This window comes from Acipenser ruthenus, chromosome 8, assembly GCF_902713425.1.
Source record: "Acipenser ruthenus chromosome 8, fAciRut3.2 maternal haplotype, whole genome shotgun sequence".
Lineage (NCBI taxonomy): Eukaryota > Metazoa > Chordata > Actinopteri > Acipenseriformes > Acipenseridae > Acipenser > Acipenser ruthenus.
The window spans coordinates 7,099,073-7,123,252 of record NC_081196.1 but is presented as its reverse complement, the minus strand read 5'-3'; the positions used below and the strand labels follow the sequence as shown (position 1 = coordinate 7,123,252).

Here is a 24,180-nt window from a genome sequence, read left to right as displayed (position 1 = left end):
GAAATGAAATAGTGCCCAAATGTTTAAACTAATAACAAATTTAAAGAATAAAGTGCCAATTAGGTAATCTTACAGGTTGTAAAAATAAACCTTTTTTTCAGACACTAACTGGAGAAAAACATGAAACAGCTTATAAAAGATTACAATTCTGTTGAGATTTGTAATGACCTTTATTAAAAGGTCAGCCGTCCGACTCCCGTTTTCCACAAGATAATGTATTACATCTCTTTATGTTATCTCTATATTGATGCATACAGACTTTCACCTGAAAAAGAGACCTTTGAGGTCTTAAAAACCTTCTGATTAATTATTGTTCAGTTAGTCCAATAAAAGTTACCACACTTTCTCTTTGTCCATCATCTCCGGACTGATACGGCTACCATTTCATCTATCAATGGATTTGATGCAACTGGAAGCCATAGTGGTAGCTTTATACAATGCAGGATTTCAAAAATGTGTTTAAATGGTAGTGTCTAAACTCTTAAATGTCAATCAAGACTACAAAGAAAAAAAATCTAGCAGGGAATTTGACAACCATGTTGCCAGAGAAGAATCATGGTTATAGTTGTGTGTGGGTGATGCAGCATTATGACACATAACTTCATAATGCATGTGGTATGTACAGTTAACGTCACAAGTCTGGAAAACTGTGAATTAAATGTGAAGCTTGCTTAGTAACAAGAGAGGAGCAGACATTATCCAAATGTTTAAGCTCTTCTATTTCAAATGAACCAGTGACTTGGAACAGACTTGGACAGGCTCCTCATTATTATTCTAGAGCAGCACTGAAAACTGCTGGTTTAAATAACCAGAGTTTTGATCAAAAGAACACAACAGGCACATACCTATAAAGAAACACATGCATGCATTTGAGAAAAAAATGTTTCTCTCTGGAGAAGAGAACATTTTCCCGGCAGGTTTAACATATACATTTGAATCTAATACAAACTAGTAGTAGGGTTCAATTGATCTAAACCATGGGGGACAATATTCTGTTGCCAAAACAAAGCAGAGTGATTGGGAACTTCTGTTGGGACTGAGAGGTGCTTGTAAATCTACATGCATTTACAGCCAGCAACGAGTGAACTTGTACCTTTTGTCTGCAAGATCCGTCTTATTCCCCACCAGCATGATGATAACATCACTTCCTCTCTCCGTTCTGACATCGTCAATCCATTTTGTTGTTTGTTGGAAAGAGTTAACATCTGACAGAAAACAAGCTTCATTAAGTTTCTGCTCTGATAGACACCCTATTATTAACATGGCGAGATTCTCTCGTACGTTTTGTAGCCTGATTTCATAAATTGACCTTTTTACTCTTAAAAAAAAAAAAAAAAAAAGCGGTCAGCCAAGATTTCACACCTTTATCACTCTGTAAATGACTGAAGTTACACAGCTATTACAAGAAGGTAAATATATCAAAGCTCCTCAGAGAAATGACACCTAGATCTGTAAATACAAACACAGCACGATTGTTCAATTTTACTAATGAAAGACATGATTCACCTTGCAGTTGGTTTTAATACTCTCAAGGATTCTTTATATTTATACACAGGGTAGCTTTAGTCAACATGGAATGCTGCCATGCCTGCGCAACAGCAAGACAATTAGCCCTTTATAATACCCACTGCAGTTTTTAGCAAGTCACTTCAACATCAGACCTGAAGCTGCAAATACTTTAATACAGTAACCATTTACTAGACACTATACATGGTAATATAAGGGTAATAATCTGATTACAATAAAGCACAACATAATAATAAAAATAAAATAACATGAATGTCTAAAAGTTTAATGAAGTCTATTGTTTAATAAAGCTTAAATATTAATTCCATTGACAGGCAAATTTGGCAGAATCACGTTTCACTGATCTTTTGGCAATACAAACATATTTAAGTATAAAACTAACAGATATCAGTATTTAAACCACAAGTTAGTCCCAAAGTGGTCCATATATTCTACTGAATATTTACTGAATTGAAAATACACTTATAAACATTGTAGCGCGGTATTATCAAATCAGAAAAAAAACCCCATTTATTTTTAGTTGCTGCTTAACTTGAGATGTAGGTATAAAAATTCAGAATTAGAAACAGCTACCAGTGGCACAGAGTAGCTGCTTCAGCAAACTGCTGTTATCAGAATACCAACTACTGTCGGCAAAGACAGTAATCTTCGACATTGTTTCCTGTTGCTATCACATTTCTATTCCAGTACAACAACCAAAAAAACCCTACCATACATAAAAGTAATACAATTAGTTTTTACTGTATATGGTTTAGCTAGTATTGTAAACTATGCTTACAATGGAAACCTTTTTTGTAATTGGTATGCTTTTCATCTTTTGGAATTGAGCATGTGATGTATTTGTAGGCTACCAAATAGTGTATAAACTTGAATTGTATCACGACTGTTTGTCTTAATTTATTTAATAAAAACCTGTCCATGCTTCAAAGTTTTGTGGAGACTGTGGACAGATTTTACAAACATTACAATCCTTTTTCATTCTTTCAATGTCAGCATTAGGCAATTAGAAAAGTTTATCACCATGAGCAATCACTGCACATTGAGACCAAGGACTTCAGATTGGACACTTAACACATAATAAAAAAAAATAAAAAAGGCTGCGTCCGACACAAAAAAAATGTTATAAATCCACCTGTATAATATGGGAATTTGTCATGAATCTTCTATTTGCTTATTCAAGACACAAAATGATATTTTCAAAGAGTTTTAAACTATTTAGGTGCCTCTGGATTCCTGTTGTATTTCTTGCAGTTCCATTTCTGTTTCCTATTCTGCAGAAAGACATCTTGCCCCAGGAAATAAAGGCAATTACTGAATTGCATAAAATGTATCTAATAAGGCAGTCTATTAAAATGACAAATGTTTTTTGCTATTCTGACATGGTTTTAATTAAACAGCCATCTGATTTAAAGTAGTTTATTAAAAATCATAGAATCCATGCAAACAGAGACCAATGGTAACACCATGCAGCTCACAAACACGGCAAACCCACCTAAAGCTGCGTTTCATTTTAGCATTAAAATGACAACCTCAATATACTAGAGGCCTTTACTAGATTTGTATTTTTGATGGGATTACTGTAAATGTATTATAATCTAATTCATACCATATTGGTTATACAACAAATTCTTAGGGAGGAAAAAGGTATAGACAATGCAATAAAAAGCAAAATACTGTGTCAAAACAGCAACTCAAAATAGGTGTAAAAAAAACCTTTGAAACTTTGTGGTTCAGTTATTACTAGAAGTTTCAGATTATAAAAAGGACAATTTTAAAACAAATCTTTGAATCTATAGTGAAGTCCTTTACAAAGTCTTTATAAACGAACACTCTACACTTTCTATGCTAATCCTGTCTATGAATCTGACAGTGTGATTAAAAACCTAGTTATGCTTATTCATGCTAAATTGCTGATTTACAAAAAGTAAACTTCAGTGTAGATTTTAATTTGAAATGAACCTTGAAGGCTTGCTGTAGAGTAGGATAATAGGCACAACAGTAATAATGAGGAAAAAAAAAAAACCACAAACCCTTTATTCATACAAAGTAGACTTGACTTGTATCAATAAAGTTTTTTTTTCAGTTGTTTCCAATTTGTTTGCAGTGGACTTGCAAAATACAGTACATACCGGTAACCTCTAAATGTCATTTTAAATGACTGATAGGAGACACAGCTTATAGTTCTGGGCCATCAAAAAAATAAAAGGAGATACAGGGAGGTGAACACATGCCAACCTGAAGCCAAATTGTTAGAACAGCAAAAGGGGCCCCACTCACTTGTTATATCAAAGACAACAACTGCAACAGTGGAGTCACGAATGTAGCTAGGAATCAAGCTCCTGAACCGTTCCTGCCCTGCTGTGTCCCATAACTGCAACCGCACCTAGCAAACCAGGCAGACAACAGCAAGAAAAAACAGGCAGGGATAAGAAACGGTCTCACCCAGGGCAAAGAGATACCTACTTGTAATATCGTAAACTACTACAGCTGCGGCTGAATCACGGATGTAACTGGGAATGAGGCTACGAAAGCGCTCCTGACCCGCAGTGTCCCAGAGCTGCAACCTGATCTGTGGGATGTGGAAAAAATATAAAGAACCAAAAAAAACGAAAAATAATAACAATGGCAACAAAACTCCATGAAAGAGATAGAGTAAGTGTGAGAGTAAAAAGGCAGGAAAGAGGGAGCTGGAGAGAGAGAGGAAGAGACGGAGCAAGGGAGTTTTTTTTTTGTTTGTTTTTTTAACATTCTATTATTAGATAACCAATTGACATCTAACTTGATTTTTTTTGTATAGTTGTTATTCATTGGTTTCCTGTGATCTTATTTCATGATCATGTCAATAGTTCTTAATTGCACTGAGAGGAAGAGAAAGAAAAGGGGCCAGAGAGAGAAAGAAAGAAAGAAAGAAAGAAAGAAAGAAAGAAAGAAAGAAAAAGAAAGAAATCAAAATAAAAACTGCATGCAGGGTTTTAAAATGCAAGTCAGAATGGTATATGTGGCTTTAAATAATATATCTATATGATAAGTAAATAAAAAAAGTTAAAAGCGGTAGGGAAGTAGGAACCGGTTTAAGAAGATTTGCTGTAAAAATAGGTTTGGAGGGTGGGGGGGTGAGGACAATCCATTCACACTTACAACAGTGAACGACAAAACAAACTAATGGGATAGTGGATAATGGGATAGTGGAGTAGACAATCTGGGGGAGGATTATTCATTATTTAGTCACAGCTAAACAGCAGGCTTTAAACACAGCAACAGTGCAGATTACCATCCATTTATCAGACAAAATGTAATCGTAGCTATGCAGGCGTTTCATATTTATATAGCAGAAGCAGTCGCACACATCTGGAAATGCCTGTGACATTTAGAAGAGCAGTTAATGCCACTTACTGTTCTGTCTTCCAGGTACATGGTTTTTGACAAAAAATCTATTCCTATTGTTGCCTGAAAGAAAAAAAAAGGCAAATTGGTATTAAATATAATATGCAGTCTAGACAGAAGTGCAGATGTTCTGTGTGACATACACAATAATCTCCAACATGTATTGGGAATGACGAAAAAATACAGAATATTTACTAGTTGAGATATTTGTTGACCATTTTTACCAAACTCAGGCTCCTGTCTTGTTGATCAGAGTATAATTGTCTCTACATTATGAATCCATAACTAGCAAACACTCAAAATCGAGGTACATGTAGTAATACTAAAAGAAATTCAAAAGGCATTGAGAAAGACTTCTACTCGAAACGTTTGTCATTGAATGTTTTAACCCCAACATCCAAGACTGGCAGTCCTGGGACAGACCACTGCTTTGTCAGAACGTTTTTAAACAATTTATCTTAGAAGGCAAAGCTGTGGGCTGTGAAATGTGACTTACAAAAACAATTGAGGGAACATTCACAATCATGCTAAAAACCTCTCATTCATTCATATTACTTATTCTTGGAAATAGTGCTTGGAAATTCTGGCCAGTGACTGGTTAAAACCTCATCATAGAAACAAAAAAGGTTTTAACTATTGCCCTCACATCCTTACACCACCGGGCAATAGTCTGTCTGTCATGTGATTGGTTCACATCACTGTCAGTCCCGCCACTTTTCAAAGGAACGCCCTCCACCTCCACTCCAAAACAACATCATAAAATGGCTGAATGAAAAAAACTGCTGAACGGCAATTCTGTGATTTAACAGAAAATGAATTACAAAACATACTACAAAAGAAAGAAAAAAAAACTTGCGGTATGAACTTCAAAAACATTTTCTGTTTTATTATTTATGTTATTTAGTTAATTTACTTATGCGGTATCAGCTATATTTAAACAAAATACTGTAAAGCCATATACATTTGTGACCAAAATATTTGGCGAATCACCCATAAAACTTACTTTGCTCCAGAAATGTTGGGTGACTTGTTGCACTGGTAGTAGTACATTAATTCAGTATATGTTTTTTTTCATACACGAAAAAACAAAACATTCAGCACCAGCTACATTTGACCCTGGTCTGACCTGATGTGCACAAGAATGTGTGTCTGATGAATCAGTCCCTGTATCTACCAACCTCTCTCAATAGTCCAGTGTAGTATAAAAGACAAGAGATTTTTGAGAGGGTGAGTGTTGAGAGGGGGATTCCTTTAAAAACTCAAATTCTAGCTTCAGTACAAAATGAAAAACAACAGCTTCCCAAAAAGGTCAGAATAACAGGTTAAAGGGCAAAAGTTAAGAGTGCCCAAACTGAAAATGCTATTGGCAATGTGGGGACTCTTTCCCAGCCTGTAAATGTCAAGAGGATAAATGCCAACCAAATTAGCTTGCACAGTAAAATCATTTAAACCGGCACCTTTCTGGCTGATTTAACGGTGCAGCATCCCAGGATTTTACATACTGTCATTTTGAAGCTTATTAGGAGACCACTGCGTAAATATCAACTGGCAGATCTGCATGCATTTCCTATACATTTTTAGTAAGATCAATACAATGAAACCACCTTGAATAGGAGAGGTGATTTTCTGTAAGGAACCCTTCATTCCTAACCTTTTAGTGATGCAGGCAGAGGCGTGTCTACAGTTTCTGGCTTTCAGAGCGACTAATTAGAAAGCAGATTTAAACTGATGTCCCTACAGCTGAAACTACCTACTAACAGCCGACTGAAAGCTTAACAGTGGAAGGCTGCAATTAACCAACACAGTAATATCATTATTTCAATCTTAACATCATTGTGGGAAAGCTTAGCTTTAGTAAAAGTCATTTCACTACCATGCAACACACTGTGAAGGGTATAGAACAAAAGCAAAGAAACGTCCTTACCTGGTAGGTGTTGTCAAAACTGTCGTACATGAACCTGGTGATCAATGAAGTCTTCCCAACTGGAAAAGAAAAGATTATTGTACATCAATAAACTACCATTATTTCATAAACCATTACATGAGTGATGATAAATAAAGTGCAGGCAGTGTCTGGAACAGTGCACTACCATTAATAAAGACTGCTGTTCCACCGACACGTTATCGATGACTAGGAGGATATTTTGCCCAGATTGCGCTCAAATACTTTGGTCAGGCTGTGTTTCAATGGCATTTAATTAAAACAGATATAAAGCAAGTCTGATAATAAATAGGCACACTGTATGTGATAGGTACTGTAGTGTTACTGTCTGTGATTTAATATATGTAAACCATCACAATACAAGATAACCCTCTGTATATTCTTTGTTTATGCAGGTCTATTTTGTATTTTCCTAATTTATTGTCCCGATAAGAGTTTTGTTGCCATTTGGATGACAAATGTAAAAAATAAAATAAAAATAATAAATTGCTCATTTCACATGCTGAACTGAAAATGTGGTCATTTATATTACACCAAAACATTACTTTGCCATCTTCACATTCAAATGATTAAAGACACAGACTGTTATACAGAATTGTATTGATTTTCAAATCAGTGTGTTATTACTGTTCCATGAAGTAATACAAGATTATTGACCTAATGTTCAGTATAATCAATCTGCTTACTTTTCTATTGCTGCGATTATCTGAACCATGCAATCCACTCTCGGTCTTATTTTTAGGAAAAGTTTAACCAGTACTGGAATACAACACCCTTACTGAGATAGGATTCAGCAGTCATATGAAAGTTTTAAGTTTAGTCTAAGAGGAAAGCCACCTGGTAGACAACTGAAAAGCAGTTGGTAAGTCTGACAAGAAAAAAAATGTGCGCTGACCCAGCATGACTTCAGGTGGTAGGTTGTACTGAATTTCTTGGAATGAGATGGAAGCTAGAGGTGATTTCTGCTTTGTGGATGGTAAAGATGGCTGTATCTGAACCATAATCTTATCCCAGAGTTCGTATAGGCTCCGTTCACAAAAACTGATTCCACGCCCCCAGAGCAGCTTCGACACAGCAGTCTAGACAGCAGTGTGAACTTCATCAATAACAGCTGCAAACACAAGGAGTGCAGATCACTGGAACCGGATACAGATACAGTAGCACATTTCTAAAAGCACTCGGGCTGCAGCTGAAACAGCTGCCGACATCTTTCTGTAGGACTGAATCAAGGGTTCATATACCACTTCACGATGACTAAGGCAAAATTGACAACAAACAAAAAGACCTAACAGCTGTCACTGTACCCCTTGCAAACCATGTACTGATTTCACAGTGCCAGAGGCCTGCTCAAGTTACAGTACAAGGGGATGTTCAGTATCGCATGTTTATAGGTCACTCTCAAAAGTTCTTTGGCGTATTTTTATTTTATTTTATTTGTTGTTTTATTGATTTCTCCCACCCAACCTTCAAGGACGGTGGTCCCAATTAAAAATAAATAAATTAATACATAAAATAGACATGCCTTGCCTTCTCCATGTATTTTAACCATGGAATCACATTCCACATACTGCAACATGCTGAACATCAAACACACAGGATCTCTCGATAGGATTCCTACTCTAGCTCCTAGCCATCATTTTTTTGGTAGTCAGATGCAGTTTTAGGGGCCAGGTAAAACATCTGAATGATATAATACACAGCAACAGGAGTGCACTTGAACTTTAGAGCAGTGTTGGTGTGGCATGGTTTTGTTCTGCACAAAATCTATCTGACAGAATGTTCTGTATTAGTTTGTTTTTAACACTGAGAATATTGTGGTGTGTCGTATAACTGCATTTCAGTTTTTCTTCATTATTTTTTTTGCTGGCAGATCTTCTGAAAAGGACTTCTGAAAATACAGTAATACTTAATTGGACAAGAATGTTTTTTTTTTTAAATCAAGCCACTTCCCCCGGATGCCATCAAATTAGAAACATTTTTTAAAAGGGGTAAAAAACAGTATTAGAAACCTTTCACAGAAATAATATTAATGTATTGTACTTTCAAAAGGCGCATTTCCATCTGCAGCAGTACTGTAATAGCTGTTTTATTACATTACCTGCCTCAATTAAAATCTGAGATTTCTTAAAAATCAATAACCAAAATGAACTTCCTCTGAAGCAGCTTGAACAGCCTTCTTCAGGAGGAAGAGACTGTAGCGCAAGCCCTTTCAACTGTGTGTTCAAGTGACCCACTAGAAATCATATTGAGAAATCAATGCATGGATATCCACACACCTTTCATACAAACAGAGGACAGCCTGATGCTCTTTGGTGGACACAAGAAGCAAAGCGATTCAGGACTCCTGATTAGCGACAGTGTTTGTTTGACCTCTGCTACACCCTGTAACATAAATTGTTTAAGTGAACCAATGAAACCTCCATCCAGGCCCGAAAGTAGTTCATCATTTCATTGTACTTATTAAACCTGGTGTTGTTGTAAAATAAAAGTTAGTTAGAAGTTAGTGTTCTTTTTTCCTTCATGCATCCGTCAGTATAAATAATTATTGTGATTCCAAACTCCATTGTAGATTTCAACAAAGATATTATTCAATACGGTCGAACAGTTGGGTATTGCATTTTCCCTAAACACAGGTCATAACAGAACCAAAGATCGAATACACGTGCGCACTGTTACACCATTTCTTAACCAATCAGAAAAAGACAATGACATACTGATGCAAGTTTTACAAGCCTCCTATGAACCAATAACATCACTGATCACGTGGGTCCACGTTTTATTACGAGGAACTGGGCACCCCAGACTGGAGTACACTATGCAAAGCCTTCTCCATTCCTTCATTCTGTTGTTCAGGAGGTACAGGTTCTTGGGACGGGGACATATGCAGTTTAAAATGGAGCTTGGAAAAAACAGGAAACCAACCCTCCAGGGGAAACTTAAAGATGAGGTTGAAAGGTGATATTTAACTAAGCCATTAACTCACCTAACAGGAATTACAGGGGTACCAAAATAGGCATGTTGATAAACTGGAAAGGTCAGGATTACCGAATATGAAGTTTTATATTAATAAATAAAATAATAACATTACTGCAGCACTTGGCAAGGCTTTGTTGAAACGTAAGCTAATTATTATTGTTTTACATGTTATACAATGCACTTAGTTGATGTTTTTATTTGTTTATTTTTGAAAACACGCACACACACACACTTTGTTCTGTTTCATTCAATTTAAACAGGGTTACTACAGCATGACTGACTGCTAGGTCATTCTATATATGGGGTAATTTTTTTAAGAATTGTACAGAAGCACAACACATTCAATGGAAACAAAGCCCTAGAGACTCATACAAATTAAAAGGAGACCTCAGTATTGAACTGAATGAAACTACCTCTTGAATGTGAACAAAAGTGGCCAAATTCCTGAGAATGTAATGGATTTGTTATATTTCAAATAAGACACTTTAGGAACACTATGGTACTGTGAATTATATATTTTTTTACTGAAGTCATGAGCAGCAATGGGTCAGCTTTGCATCTGAATAAAATCAGACAGACTGCAAAAGGTTATCTTGGAGAAAAAAAAAGAAAAAAAGAAAATTCTAAAGGAGCACATCCTTTTTCCTTATCATCTACAATCACTGAATAATTTAACAGCAAACACTGAGGTCTGTGAAAAGCCATTACCTGCAGCCGCATTTCTGCATTGCTGTCATCTCAGGAAACAAGTTTGTAACACCAGCCCACAAAAAGAAACACTGCGGCAATTTAGAATACCCATGAAGCTCAATCCCCATAGCCACTACCCACTCACCCATCAAAAAAACCCTAAAAATCATTCAAATGCATTCATTTACTATTGTTAAACCGACATACTGGAGCCAATGCAGGCATTGCAAGAATGACATTGTACTGTAAAACACTATGACCCAGAAATGCCGTGCATTACCAGAGACCTCATGCTGTGTTTTATTTTGTTCAGTCCACAGGCTCAGACATAAAGCTTAAGCTCCTCAGAGACACTCCTACTCAGGGCTGTGCGTACAGATCACACTCCATAGTAACTGCATCAGTTAGGCATATACAAAGAGCACCAGGATGGAAGACGGCTGTCATGAATATTTATTACTGTCTGTTGCAGAAAACGGCATGGAATGACAGCTCGAACCCATGAGCTGAGCACATGCCCTTTCTCGAAGAAGAAGACAGAAGAGATTGCATTACTGTCAGGAAAGAGAGACGACACAACAGTGACACAATTGTAGCTCATCCTATTAGCAGGAGAACAACAGAAATCATACGCAAGTTATTACACCTGTGATTGTGTATCATGAGTTTCCCTACTCAACACCTTCTGGGATGTTTTATTTGAACTTTCCGCTGAGATACAAAGGATGGTACAGGAAAACCATGAAGTCTTTTCATGAAGATCCTTCAAGCGCTAAATTTCAATGTTACTAATGTACAGTATATTATTAAAACTGATGTTGGCTTCATTAACCTACAGAGCTGCAAGCATCCACAATACCAGGCCAGTTGTAGTAAATACCTAGCCTCTGTCAAACCTGTTTTCAGGGAGTGACATAGCATTTCTGGCTGAACTTTCTTAGGGGTTAGCTTGTTAGCTACTTTGTCCTGACTTCACACCATCCCACTCCAAAGCAATGTGGGTGTTCTTACTCCCAAACCCTTAGAGCTGCAATAAAACATTTTAAATCAGATCATTTGAATGAAATGTTAGCCTAAATGCCATGAAGTTACCAGCACACCAGTCAGACAATCTGCTACAATGACCGATTAGCTATAGTAACAGGCTCATACACCAACACAAAAAGAAAATTAGGAAATAATTATTATTTGAGTGTTTTATTCACAATACTGTACATAAGTAATGGTATTCAGCATTTTAATTTTAATGCTGTTAATTCCTGATTAGCGGCTGATAATTTCACTTTTACTCCTAATGTTGAATTATTTTGTATCTCCCGGTAAAATAAAGAGATTGACCTACACGGTTTAAATAGTTAAGCAACGTTATAATGTAATTGTTATTATCCCCGCCTCATACCAAGCCTTTCTTTTCTTAAAGCTTATCAGCTGTACTTCAGCACCACAGTGCCTGCGTGCAAAACCTGAGGGCATGGTTATTGCCTAACAGTGTAAAATCCACAGCCCCTTAGTTAATGTTTCTTCAATGGATACAAAAGAGCCTGAAACTGATGTGAATCAGTTTTTATTGTCTTAAAGGATCCTGGAGAGCAGTGTCTAACACACCTGTATTCATTATGTTCCAGTTGCTAAAATGACCTACTATCACAGTCCTGCAGCACATGAAGAAAAGACTTCACTAGTGCTTTAACAACAGTTAAAACATTTCATCTTTTTGATTCCTAAAACAGAACAAGGTTCCCTCGATTAAGCACTTTTAAAGATAACTGTCGGTCTGACTTCCAACAGATGTCACTATGAGGCACTGGTATTTGAATTCTCCACCAGGAAAAGCAATGCAGCATTGAGTACTGAGGGCAGGGGGGTGTGCTTGATAAATTCATAAAATTACAGAAATATTTAGTACTTTACTTTCCAATGCAACAAAGGAATCCAGTACGCATCTAAGTAAATATTTTATTTTTTTATTGTAATTTATAAATACAGGTAAACTCATTTTTGAACAAACATTTCCTCTACAATACCAGCATGTACAGTTTGGATGCCTATATCAGTTATTGTATTTCTTGCTCTTATTGTATTACTTGTATTGTAACACTTAATGTATTTGCTTACGATTGTAAGTCGCCCTGGATAAGGGCGTCTGCTAAGAAATAAATAATAATAATAATATATCAGTATTTACTGGCTGCAATTTAGAGAAGGCGCCTGATATTCTGATCTACAGTACAGTACAATGCGGACTGGTGTTCATTGCTTCATGACTATGGCAGTGTGCTGCTGGTACAGAAGCAGTTCATGCATTTTACAGTACAGCTTTAAGGAGGCTCGGGAGGAGACACATTCTAGCTGACAGATGACTTTTTTTTAATTTTACTGATTTAGGAAAGTATATTTTACACCACATCTGGGGCGTATTAAAATAGAACCTTCATGTGTTTCTAGGCTACGTGTTTCTCCTTTTAAATTTTGCAGTCACTGTTGGAGCTTTAGAAAATGTGACTGCAACATCACCAAAAAAATAAAAAAAATCACAGGAGCAGGATCTCAGTACAGTATATGTTGACATTCCTGGTGATAAAAGTGCCATAATTGTAGCAAAGATTTAAAGTAACATAAATAACAAAAAAGAGGGATATTTTTATATTCAGAGTATTCTTCCCGACAGCAACACAGTTATGACTGGATAAGGTTTGCTTTCTTAGCTGGGTCTAAATGCCAGTTTAAATACATTTTAGCATGTTCCCTCGAAGCTCATCATGTTTTAAAACAAAAAATTGTGATTTTTTGTGGTTTCCCCACCCCCTCTAATAACTGTTTGTTGTTAAATGAATACAGCTATGGCCAAAGGTTTTGTATCACCTTATAGAATTATAACCAATTTTGCTTCATAAAGTTGAATGAAACCTGCTGAACAATGTTACGTTAACATATTGAATTACATTCCACTTTGTAGTTTTTCCATATACTGACATCTTAAAATCTAGCATGAAATAGTGTGGACTTATGATATTATTTAGTAGTTTCTTTGATTGTATGATGTTCAATAAAATATCTAAATTATGTTCATATAGTTTCTTTTTTAGATTAGGTCTCAAATCGTAAACCTCTAACTGATGCAAACGTTTGGCCACAATTGTATATACTTAGCTGATACAACATTGAAGAGTTACAGTAGCACTTCAAATATTATGGTTCAGCTGTTAAATAGCCCCTTGTAAAGTAGAGATTGATGCTGGATGTAAGCAATAACCCATGACAGGGTGTGCAGTAAGAGATATCTTACGCATGCCTGGGTGTGAGGCACGAGCCCACAGGCCGAGTATCTTCAACCACCCAGAAGTCCAGTAAGGGGCTTTTCAGGAACTAAATCGCAGTGGCCGAAGAGATCAGGATTCTGAGATTGGTATCAATGCCAGTATGAACTAATTTGCTACCACTGGCAAATTTCTAGGTGTCATTACTACTGACCTCAAATTTGTCTTGAGGGTGCTAGTCGCATTTACGACTAATAAATAAACAACAAGTACAAATAGCATTTTTCAGCAAATTATCTGCCAAATTTTGTTTTCAGATACAGCAATTATCCTGGTTTCTCCTAGCTCTCAACCCAACCTCCCCACACACCCTCCCACAAGCATTGAGACATACAAAACGACATGTTTATATTTGAATGCCGAGTTGTAAATTTACCAGTTAATTAAGTATCTAGCTGGTATTGTTCTTAATTGTAGCCCCACATTAAATCAGCTTTAGAGTATAAAGAGGTGAACTGTAGATAATGCAGTTTCAGGAAATGAAAAAAAACAGAAAGCCTTATCCCGAGACACTAATTTTACTCTTGAGATCCTTGCTGACAATTAATTACTACCCCCCCCCCCCCCCCCCCCCGTTCCACCTCTCTACTTCCACTCACATTATGGTAAGCCAGCCGGGTTTAGTGTACAAAGAAGACGGTAGGCCTCAGCTATACTGCTCCCTACTGAATACAGTGAAATATGTTGCTATTTATTGCAGTAAAGGGAGGTGGTACCTGCCAGCAGAGCACAGTATCATTGTGTTTGAGTGCATTCTAGGTTGATGTGTTTTAGGCAGTACATTAGGGCACTGACTGAAATACTGGCATACATTGAAAAAAGCACTAATGGAGATTTCTGTAACAGACAAAAATAGGGTGCAAAGCTCTAGAGCTCGGAAACACTACTGAAGAGATATGTACAGTGGAATATGAAAGATTGGTTACCGTACATTTGTCTGAATTTTACGAAAATGTACACATTTGCAGAGAATGAAAATTGAACAGTCCTTTAGCAACCCTGTCACGACTTGAATCAACCACTTCAAATTGTACTATCATATTGAACACTTCACACAATACTGGTGCATTTTGTGTCAATTTTTTAATCCAGCAGACCAAAAAAAGGTTATTGTTTAGTATACTGTTCCAAAATGTGATGATCAGTATTGCAAGGGGCATTATAACAATGAAACAAAGAAATGTGTATGGATACACATCTGACAACTGAGCTTTAATTATTTAAAAGGTGCATTTCCCAAAGGGAGTAAGAAACCAACCTGGTTGCACTGCCTTGTTAATGGGGTTTTATAATAAACCTCCTAAATCAATATTCAATAGTAAGGATACTCAGAATAACCCATGTAGCTTAATTTCCTATTTGTATCAATGTACTGTCTTCCCTTTCAAAGCTCATACTGAATGAACCAGCATTAAAGATTAGTTGACTGCTTTACAAAGAAGTTCATACATTCCAGTTCAAAAAAGATCCCTGCTCTAGTTTCCAGTATCCACAAATGCAAGCAAAAAGACATCTATTGTAGGCATAAAAATGGAATTCAGTATTTCAAAGCGCGTGTAGTACATACAGTCAGCACTCATCTATCCCTCCCCTCCTGATATACAAGATATAAAAAAAGGTAACGTTAGCTAATTCAGGGGATGTCATAAATAGCCATGTTTTAGAATCAATTTCCAGCCAAGAGTATAACAGGTTTACAGTACAGGACAGGACATTAATGTGTGACATAGACTAACTCCAGAGTCGCTGAACTCTAAACAAACAATACCGTTTTTTTTTGTTGTTTTTTTTATCCAAATACCGCCACTGTCCATCAGTGATGACACCTGGGTCAATGTAAATGGGATCAGCTTGCCATTCTTTCAGTTGTGAAATCTTTCTAGTGCGCACAGTTCTATTCTTGCTGCCCATCCTAATGTTGCAATTATAAGCTTCCGTTTTGTTCCTGGTAGATTGAATTATTTAAAAGCCCTGCTGGTCATTATATACCTTCAGTACTTTACTCCCACCATCTGCAGAGCTGCTGCATCGTCACAATTGGTATGTTGACCTTCCAAAATACTGGTATTTCCTCTATAACAAAATGCTTCTGTACTACCAGTCCTGCTGCTTGGGCCAAAATATAACTGTTCCCTACAACCACTTCAGGGTTTACTGACCCACCCTTTGTAAACTCCCTCAGAGCAGCTTGGGTGCCAGCTTCTTTAGCAAATACAAAATTAGAAACAAAAATATCTTCTTTGCTGTTCCGTCACCTGTTCTTTCAACACTGCAAAATTCTACACTTAAAATGCATTTATAAATAAAAAATGGAAATAGAGGCAATTACATGCATACAGTCAATGCAGAGGGAGATACTTTCTCTAGCATTTTCATTCTTCATGAATGTATAATGCATTGGTGCATCTCCCAAGGCCTTCACAATACCACCAGGAAAATAATATCACATGCATGATAAGTGAATAAAGACATTGCTTTTGCTGTGTGCAATCCACTGGGCAGAATATTAATTGTTATAACTGCTACATTAGGCAGGAAGCTTTCAAGTAGTGACAGACCTTGCCTTGGCTCAAAGTGCGATGGAAATGGGAATCTTATTCAATTTCCAATGTGAGAGAACGTATCCCCCGCTGCATTCATGCATCTCATCACCTCTACTTCTACATGTTTAGGCTACTACTATCCTAGAAAAACGGAACCTTACATTTGCGTTTGCTATTTTTTTTTTCTCTGGGTCGATCAAAATGATAAAAACGCCTCCTTTCACAGGCCTTTGCAAATGAGTTTCGGCAACGATGACTGTCAAGGCAGCTGTCACACAATGCTGGGGGCCAACTTTTTTTTTTGGATGCCAATGCCCTTGTGGGCTTGCTTATTAAAATAATTTGCCTATTTTAAGAGGGGGCAATTATCTACAGTATTTAGGGAAACCAATATACAGTACTAAACACTCGTCACTTGCCGTTAAAAACATATTTTATGATAATTGCTAAAATGTTTAAGTGCAACGAAAAACAAATCAAGTACTGTTTCCTTTAAAATTAGACTGGCAGAAGGCGCAAGCAGGTACTGTTTAATTCTGTATTCATTTTTTGGCTACTCGCATGGTTTCGGTTGAGCCACTGAGTCACAACCTCTGCAACCTGCTGACAGTAAAGGTGGGGATTGAACAAAAAGTCCAAATCTGACACAAAGCAGGGAATCGATCCAGGTCTTTAAATTGCATTAAAACTGTATCACGGTTATGGCTGGCATTGTGGTGCAAATCATTCTGTGCAATACATTTCAGATGATAAGTCAGCTAATATATCTGATGTGCATCCAACTGGAACTAACTTGTAACTCCAGCAGCTTGCACACTAAAGCAACACCACACCTCCTTGTCTCTCAATATGAGCAGACTGATAGTGTGCTACCAGCTTTCATTGATGCATTTCTAAATGAATCCTAAAGTGTTTTAAAAGAAAATAAAAATGTTCTACTTATTCTCCATTGTGCAAAGCATCTTTTTCTTCTCTTTTAAATGCTTGATCAATGCAAATTCTGCAACACCAAGCATTTGGGTTTGAGCTCACAGCTAGGTTAATAGAACTAACACTTACATCCTTATACCCCAAGCAATCCAGTAGCTATGAGTTACAGGAATCCTTTAAAGCACTTGGTGGTTCAGCTGATGCGGATTCACGGCACAACAATGATATAGCAGAGGGGCTAAACTAACAGAAGAAACTGGACGACTGGCCCTGAACTGATACGGTCAGTGCATCTCTTCTACTGTAAATCACAGCAGCATCAGATCAACAAGTCCATTTGCATAGAAAAATGATTGCAGGCTAGGATTGCAACACATTGTAATAATAATTCCCTTTCCCTCTTCATTGAACTGCCAAATTCCGAACATCACTGTGCAGTATTAAAGCTGCTTAAACCAGTTTAACAGCTGCTATGTTTCCACTCCATTAGATTTAGTTACAAACAGGTGCATTTGTGTAGCCCATAATGCATTTTTCTAGTACTGGGTTGCAGCACAATGTCTCAGGCATTATTAATGATATTTTACTTTAGACATCACAAAAAAGTACTATGGTGAGCTTAGCATAGGCTACACTTTACAGACTAACCAGATCTAAAGCTAGTAGTGACATTTTACGAAGCATAAAAACCAATAAAATAATTTCTCATACAGCATAGAGTATGTTGTTTTTACTGTATCATACAGCAGTTCAATTATCAATCCCCTTTTTAATCTCACTGTTCAAATGCCTCAGTTTCCTTGTCCAGGTCCTAAGCCCAGCTTCCCTGATGCTGTCATCTCTGTTACCCTGTCACCCGTCTCCAGTCTCCATGCACAGGGACCAGCTTGAGTCAACAAGCAGAGACATTGCAAACAAACAGCACGAATCAGGAAGGGTTTGGGGAGGGAACCAGCACCTCTGTTGTACACTGTAAACCCTCCCAACTTGAATTGACTTATGTTGCTAAAATCCAAAAGTCATTGTAAGTAGATTTTATTTCATAAATGATTATAAGCTCCCTTGTGACAATGTCACAGAATGACTGTGCTCTTAAAATCCAAGGCATATGAAGAGTGCAAACACAGAAATAGAGTTTACCTGCTGTGAATGGAATGCCAAGGAAAGAAAAGTGATCAAGGGAGCACAACATGCTGTCCTTTGCATTTTATTATATTTCTGTGAAACAACACATAATAAATGGTCCATTTTTTATTTTATTTACAAATGTGTAGCTTTGAAGTGCACAAAATGATGCTGTCAATAAAGATTCAATCACGTGCACATGCTACTGTACAATACAATACTAACTAGCGCAACCAGTTATCAGCCCTTCTGGGTTTTTAGAACTGGTAAATGTTTTGTTGGTTGCTGTAATGCCGCAGGGAGAGGAAAGCTGTGTAACTCCAGTAGAATGCATTGCTACACTCCCCAATTCCACAGTCTACCTTTGGGCATTCACAATTTGATTTGCATGAGCATTGAAATGAAGTACATGATTTACATTTCAATAAAACTGTGGGGCTGCAATAATAATAAAAAAAAAACTATATATAATTAATCATTTTAAAATACACTTGCCATTTAAAGAGGTCACTTGGTTTTAAATAGGTTTCTTTTGTTAAATGAATCTTGGGGCAATCACTTACCTTGGCTGAGTTGTCATGTTATCCGTTTCACTGTACATAGAGGGTCTTTAATTTACTCCCTGTTGCTCGCATTTCTTATAGCCTCATTGTAAAGCAAAGTCTTTCAATACCTCCTGATAAAGAATAATCACTGGCTGCGTCTAGCTTTTACACACAGCCAGCACTCATTATTAATCCTCATTTCACTTGCTGACCTCTTCTGTTCTTTTCTTTAAAAGGCTGTCTGAACACTTTCAGCCGCAACACCCTGCCACACAGGAATTCTGATCTCAGACAGTGCTTAAATAAGTTAATTAACTCCTCCTCCAAACTAGCTTCTATTATATTTGCATTTTTAAACAAGCTGTAAAATTATGACTCGCTCTGGAACCATTTCATAAGACTCCTGATAAAGATAAAAACCAGTGGCAAACATTCACATTCCGACAAAAAAAAAAAGATGTTAAAGAGATGGTTTACATTCGAGTTCATCAAATGCTTTGAGTCATTCCATGTTAAAATCAATCAAATTCAGGAGGTCTTCCAACTTGACTATCTTTCACAAAATGTGACATGCCATCAAATTGAAAAACAGAAACAGAAACGGGCAAAGGGTTCAAGCTGATTTTGGGCTACAGTGTAATCCCTCTTACACTGGGGTACACATTGTTCCACTTGCAGTTAGTATTCTGGTAGAATGTAGAACACTTTGAGAATGTTTCATGTCATTCTTAGACGGTTAAGTGGGTACCACTGGTTGACTGCTCGATTTCTATGTATAATTAATGGTACTTTCATTTGAACTTGGAGTAAGTGAGCTTTTTACACATCAATCTGTTATAATTCATTCTGCCTTTTATTATATTTTACTGCACAGGTACTAAAGAACACGATCTTGGTTTGTTTAAGACTGCCAAACAGCTAAGGAGTATACTGAAGGCTATTTGATCAAATTTAATTGGGTAGAAATGATAAAGGTACTGCATCATGTACACATAAATGGGCAGTAAATGACAGTTATTTGGCATTTATAACGTCATTAGACAACCATAGCCAATCTACATATAACTCATGAGTTATGAGGCGGTACATCATTTAGATTTGCATATCCCACTGTGGGCAGTAGTTTAATGTGTGTGTATCATAAATCACCTATGACAAGGTAATCCAAGTTTACCTTTTCTGTTTCAGTGAACAGTAGTCTTGCGCTTCCATGGGTTATGAAGTTCCCTTGTCCGTTCTGCGGTTACCATTTTTTTGGATGACTAATGAACTTGCCACATTAATAATAGTAACTGCCATCAAGGATTCTCAAAATGAGTCCACTATCTTTATCCATTCTAAATGACTGAAATCCACTCTCTTAATGACCAACAATCCTTCTTTCAACGCATTCCACAGGATTATAACAAGTATAGTCATTTGCCATACTGAGTTCATCCCTTCTGTTGTGAAATTTCTAATCAGCATTTCCATTAAAAAATAAATAAAGTATATCAGGAGGTAGGGAGGCATAGAGTTATTGCACAGGCATGTTACTGCTGAATGCCTACAGTATGTTACAAGTTCAATTGGTTTGTTGGTCCTATGTCACAATTGAAATGACTTTGTTGGCTTAAAGACTAAACAAACCCATCACACTATTGGCACTGGACACCAATGTGCTATCCGTGCTCTGTAGATAGGATAGAGATTACCATTCTCAGTCTCAAATGCTGCCAATGCAGAAGCTTCATGACAACCAAGCAAAAAAAACACAGGGAGATAAATATGTAAAAACGACAACTGTAAATATATTCGGAAAGATGGATATAAAGTGTCTCCATACACCCCGGATTCAATGACTTGTGCTAGACTGTCCTTAACAAGTTTCATCTAACCTTTCTTCAGATGTGTGTGACAGACAGACGGTTAAGTAAACTGACCAGAGTCTGAAACTAACAAATGTTTTTAGAGTTTCTTTACAATTTAACAAGACGGTCCCTGACAACCAACCATAACCAATCAAAGCCGAGACCCAACCCCTCCCATCCCTTAATGAAGCACCTGTATGTTTGTCAACATTGTGACCACTGTTGCGGGTCGGGTTTAAAGGAAGTTGTCAATTTAAAGGAAAACCATGTCAGCTGTCCAAGCACCTGTGTGTTCTGTGTGTAGACAATAATCATGTTTGTAGTCTGAAAATGAGACATCATCTTAGCCAGCCACTAAATATATGTTTTATGATGAATCTAAACACCAAGTACTTGGAGGATTTAACGACTAGCCACTTTAAAAAAAATCCTCCTTTTATAAGGAGGTCACGCCTTATAAGACATGCTATTTAGACTGAGTTTGGCTTGCCAGGCAGTAGGCCTGTTTTCTAATACCAGAATGGATTAAAACTCCTTTATTTTTAGGTTTCAGATCTACAGCAACTTTCTTGTATGCTAGGCTCTAACAAATACCTAAAAAAAATGAAATATTAAAAACCTCCTAATGCAAGGGAGCACTTATGGAGGCGGTCTACTTCACCAAAGGAACAGATTAAGGTACTTGTAAAAAACAGCAAATGAGACATGGGAGAATTTCTTCTATAAAGCATAAAGGAATTGGGACTTTAACACGAGGAGAAAAAAAAAACTGTCCTCACGATTTTGTATTAAAGAGCCGAGTATTTCACTTAAACAAAAATTAAATCTAACTTGGCTTCTTATTTTTGGAATTACATTAGTCATTTCCAGGAGGTCTGGATCTAAAGCCTCCAACATCTATCAAAACTAAATAATTCATAATCAATCACATCAGGCTGGCTTGGTTTCAAATGAACCTCGCCTCTCCAGTGCGGACAAAAATAATATATATATATATATATATATATATATATATATATATATATATATAGATTATATATATATATATATATATATATAAATGTATTTCCTGATTCTTCTCTCAAAAAGTGGGCCGCCTTGAATTTTACAGCAGCTTATCCTCATATTAATAACTTATTGCTCAATTGCATGGCAGAAAAACGATACAGACTTGTACTGTGGATTATGACAGGTAAAAAATGAGTCTTAAGATGGTGAAAATTGAGCCAATCACTACATTAATAACTGGTACCAAATATGTCAAAGCATGTCCAATGTAAGATGATGTCACTTTTGTGCTCAACATTTACATTACAGTATGTGCATGGTGTGGAAGAGAAAATATAGCAAGAAAAATCCATTTCATTTTGCAGCTCATGTTAAATCACAGGCCTTGAACAGCCTGTGCAAATTGCAGTAAGCCATGATTTTCCCCTCTGTACCTGGGAGATCTGGGTTATAATCTTGGTTCTTCCACACAAAAAATATTTATGCCTTGTGATACAATTTGTTGTGTACAGGCATACAATAAAAGAATAGGGTCATATTACTGAAATACAGTGAATGGTGAATACATCCAGTATTCTGAATAGATTAACCAAAAACAAACAGGAATCGAATAGACAAAATACTACCTTTATATAAAACAGCGAGCATTAAAAAAAACGAAAAAAAAACATCTACATCTAACTAAAATGGTCCTTTGATCAGGTGTTTAATGTACAAAATGATGCTGCACTAACGTTATGACTAGACAGGTAGAGAGAGTAAGATCTAGGCTGAGTCACAACGCCCTGCTTGGTATTTAGCAATCATGCAGGCTTGCAATAATGCAGGCTTGTAAAAAAAAAAAAAAGAGAAAAAGAGAATTTTAGGGTGTAAACTAAAACTCGATTATAAAAACAATTGTGACATATTAAGAGCTGTTATCTAGAATAGTGATTGCTGTGTCAATTACTGTACATACAGCATCCAAATCACCGTACAGCAATGTCTACAACAGATTGTAAAAATTAAACAAAATCTGTATCAATGGAATCTGATTTTCTTCTGGCGATTACTACTAGCGCTGCTTGAATGGCTCAATTTGTTTTCATTTTAAAAATGCACAATTATTTGGGTGCCAGGCAGCCTATGCAACAAGCATTTACTTGCAAAGCTGCAAAGGGTGTGAATCACGATCCTCTGCTAGCAGTGTGATCACTGTTGATTCTCGGCTTGTTCTAATGTTAATTAAAGTGTGTTTTTATTACGCTCTACCTAGGTCATTTAAAAGACGAGCATGGTTTTATCCCTACACAGTATGTACAGGATCTGATTTTAATCTAATTTCTTAAATGACATCAGTGTATATAGTTGGGGAGGGTAGGGGGTCGATATTTGTATGGCTGATTTAATCTGAACGCTACCCGGTGTGTTAGACTTATATTGCACTATATATATTGTTCCTAAATTTCAATATATATATATTGAAATTTAGGAACAATACAAACTGCCCAATACAAACACTAGCCTGACTTCGTTTCCTTAACCGGGGCAGACAGTTGTTGCTACGAAAGCAGATATTTCTTTACATCTAATGCGACAAAACGCAATCGACACCAGGGACTACTGTTAGCATTGCATTCAGCCAGAGAGCTATACTAGATGAATACAAGCACGAATAAAAAAAATCAATTTTAGCCAGTACTTACCACTCTGCTCTCCCAAAAACACCAACTTAAATTTCCTCAGCGGGTTCCCGAAATCTCCTCCCGCGGACATGATTGCAATATTCAAGCAGAAGCGAGCGAACAGGCAGGCACTATTAGCTTCTAAAGTTCAGACGTAAAGTAACAGTTCGCCTTTGTATGCTTAATATTTACCAGTTAATAACTGATATATTTAGTTATTGTAAATTCTAAACATTCGTTCTGTTTTATTTCCTCCGTTAAACCACAAATCTTTGTTGCCAGTGTGCCTGTCTCGGTGCAGCAGAATCGTCTCAGAATTACCTCACCCTCCTCCACTCTGTGTTACTAGGGAGCTCGCTACAGCCTACCCTGCTACCCAGCAACCGTCTCGTACTCGTCGTGCTGATGGATTGCATTCTCAGCCAATCTGCCGACTGCCGGAGTCACAGTGCGGTTACCATCCTGGGTGTGGCAGAAAAGCGTGCGAATGGGATTGAAGTACAATTAGAATCCCATTAAAAATGTGTGCCGTTCAGAATTCCATTTTTTTTCACCCAATTGACTTTAATTTTATTTACAAAAGATACGTGCTCATAAACAATTTCATTGGGTGGTATTCATTGTCAGAAAATATACAGTTTGGCTATATTTACTGTTGTACATGCACTATATAACATTG

General features: G+C 36.8%; 1 protein-coding gene across 2 annotated transcripts in view; it reads right to left on the bottom strand.

Moving 5' to 3' along the window:
• The window catches only part of LOC117405734 (ras-related protein Rab-6A), a 31,665-nt gene extending 7,685 nt beyond the window's left edge, over positions 1-23,980 (bottom strand). The window contains exons 1-5 of one of the 2 annotated variants that reach the window (XM_034922680.2): positions 23,523-23,980; positions 6,836-6,894; positions 4,921-4,974; positions 3,991-4,096; positions 1,094-1,205 (exon numbers count right to left, since the gene is read on the bottom strand). In XM_034922680.2, the coding sequence (XP_034778571.1) occupies positions 1,094-1,205; positions 3,991-4,096; positions 4,921-4,974; positions 6,836-6,894; positions 23,523-23,592 (401 nt within the window). In that variant the 5' untranslated portion in view covers positions 23,593-23,980. Of the gene's footprint in view, positions 1-1,093; positions 1,206-3,804; positions 3,911-3,990; positions 4,097-4,920; positions 4,975-6,835; positions 6,895-23,522 lie in introns of both variants that reach the window. The other variant, XM_034922679.2, reaches the window with a different exon arrangement.
• Positions 23,981-24,180: the final 200 nt, after the last annotated feature.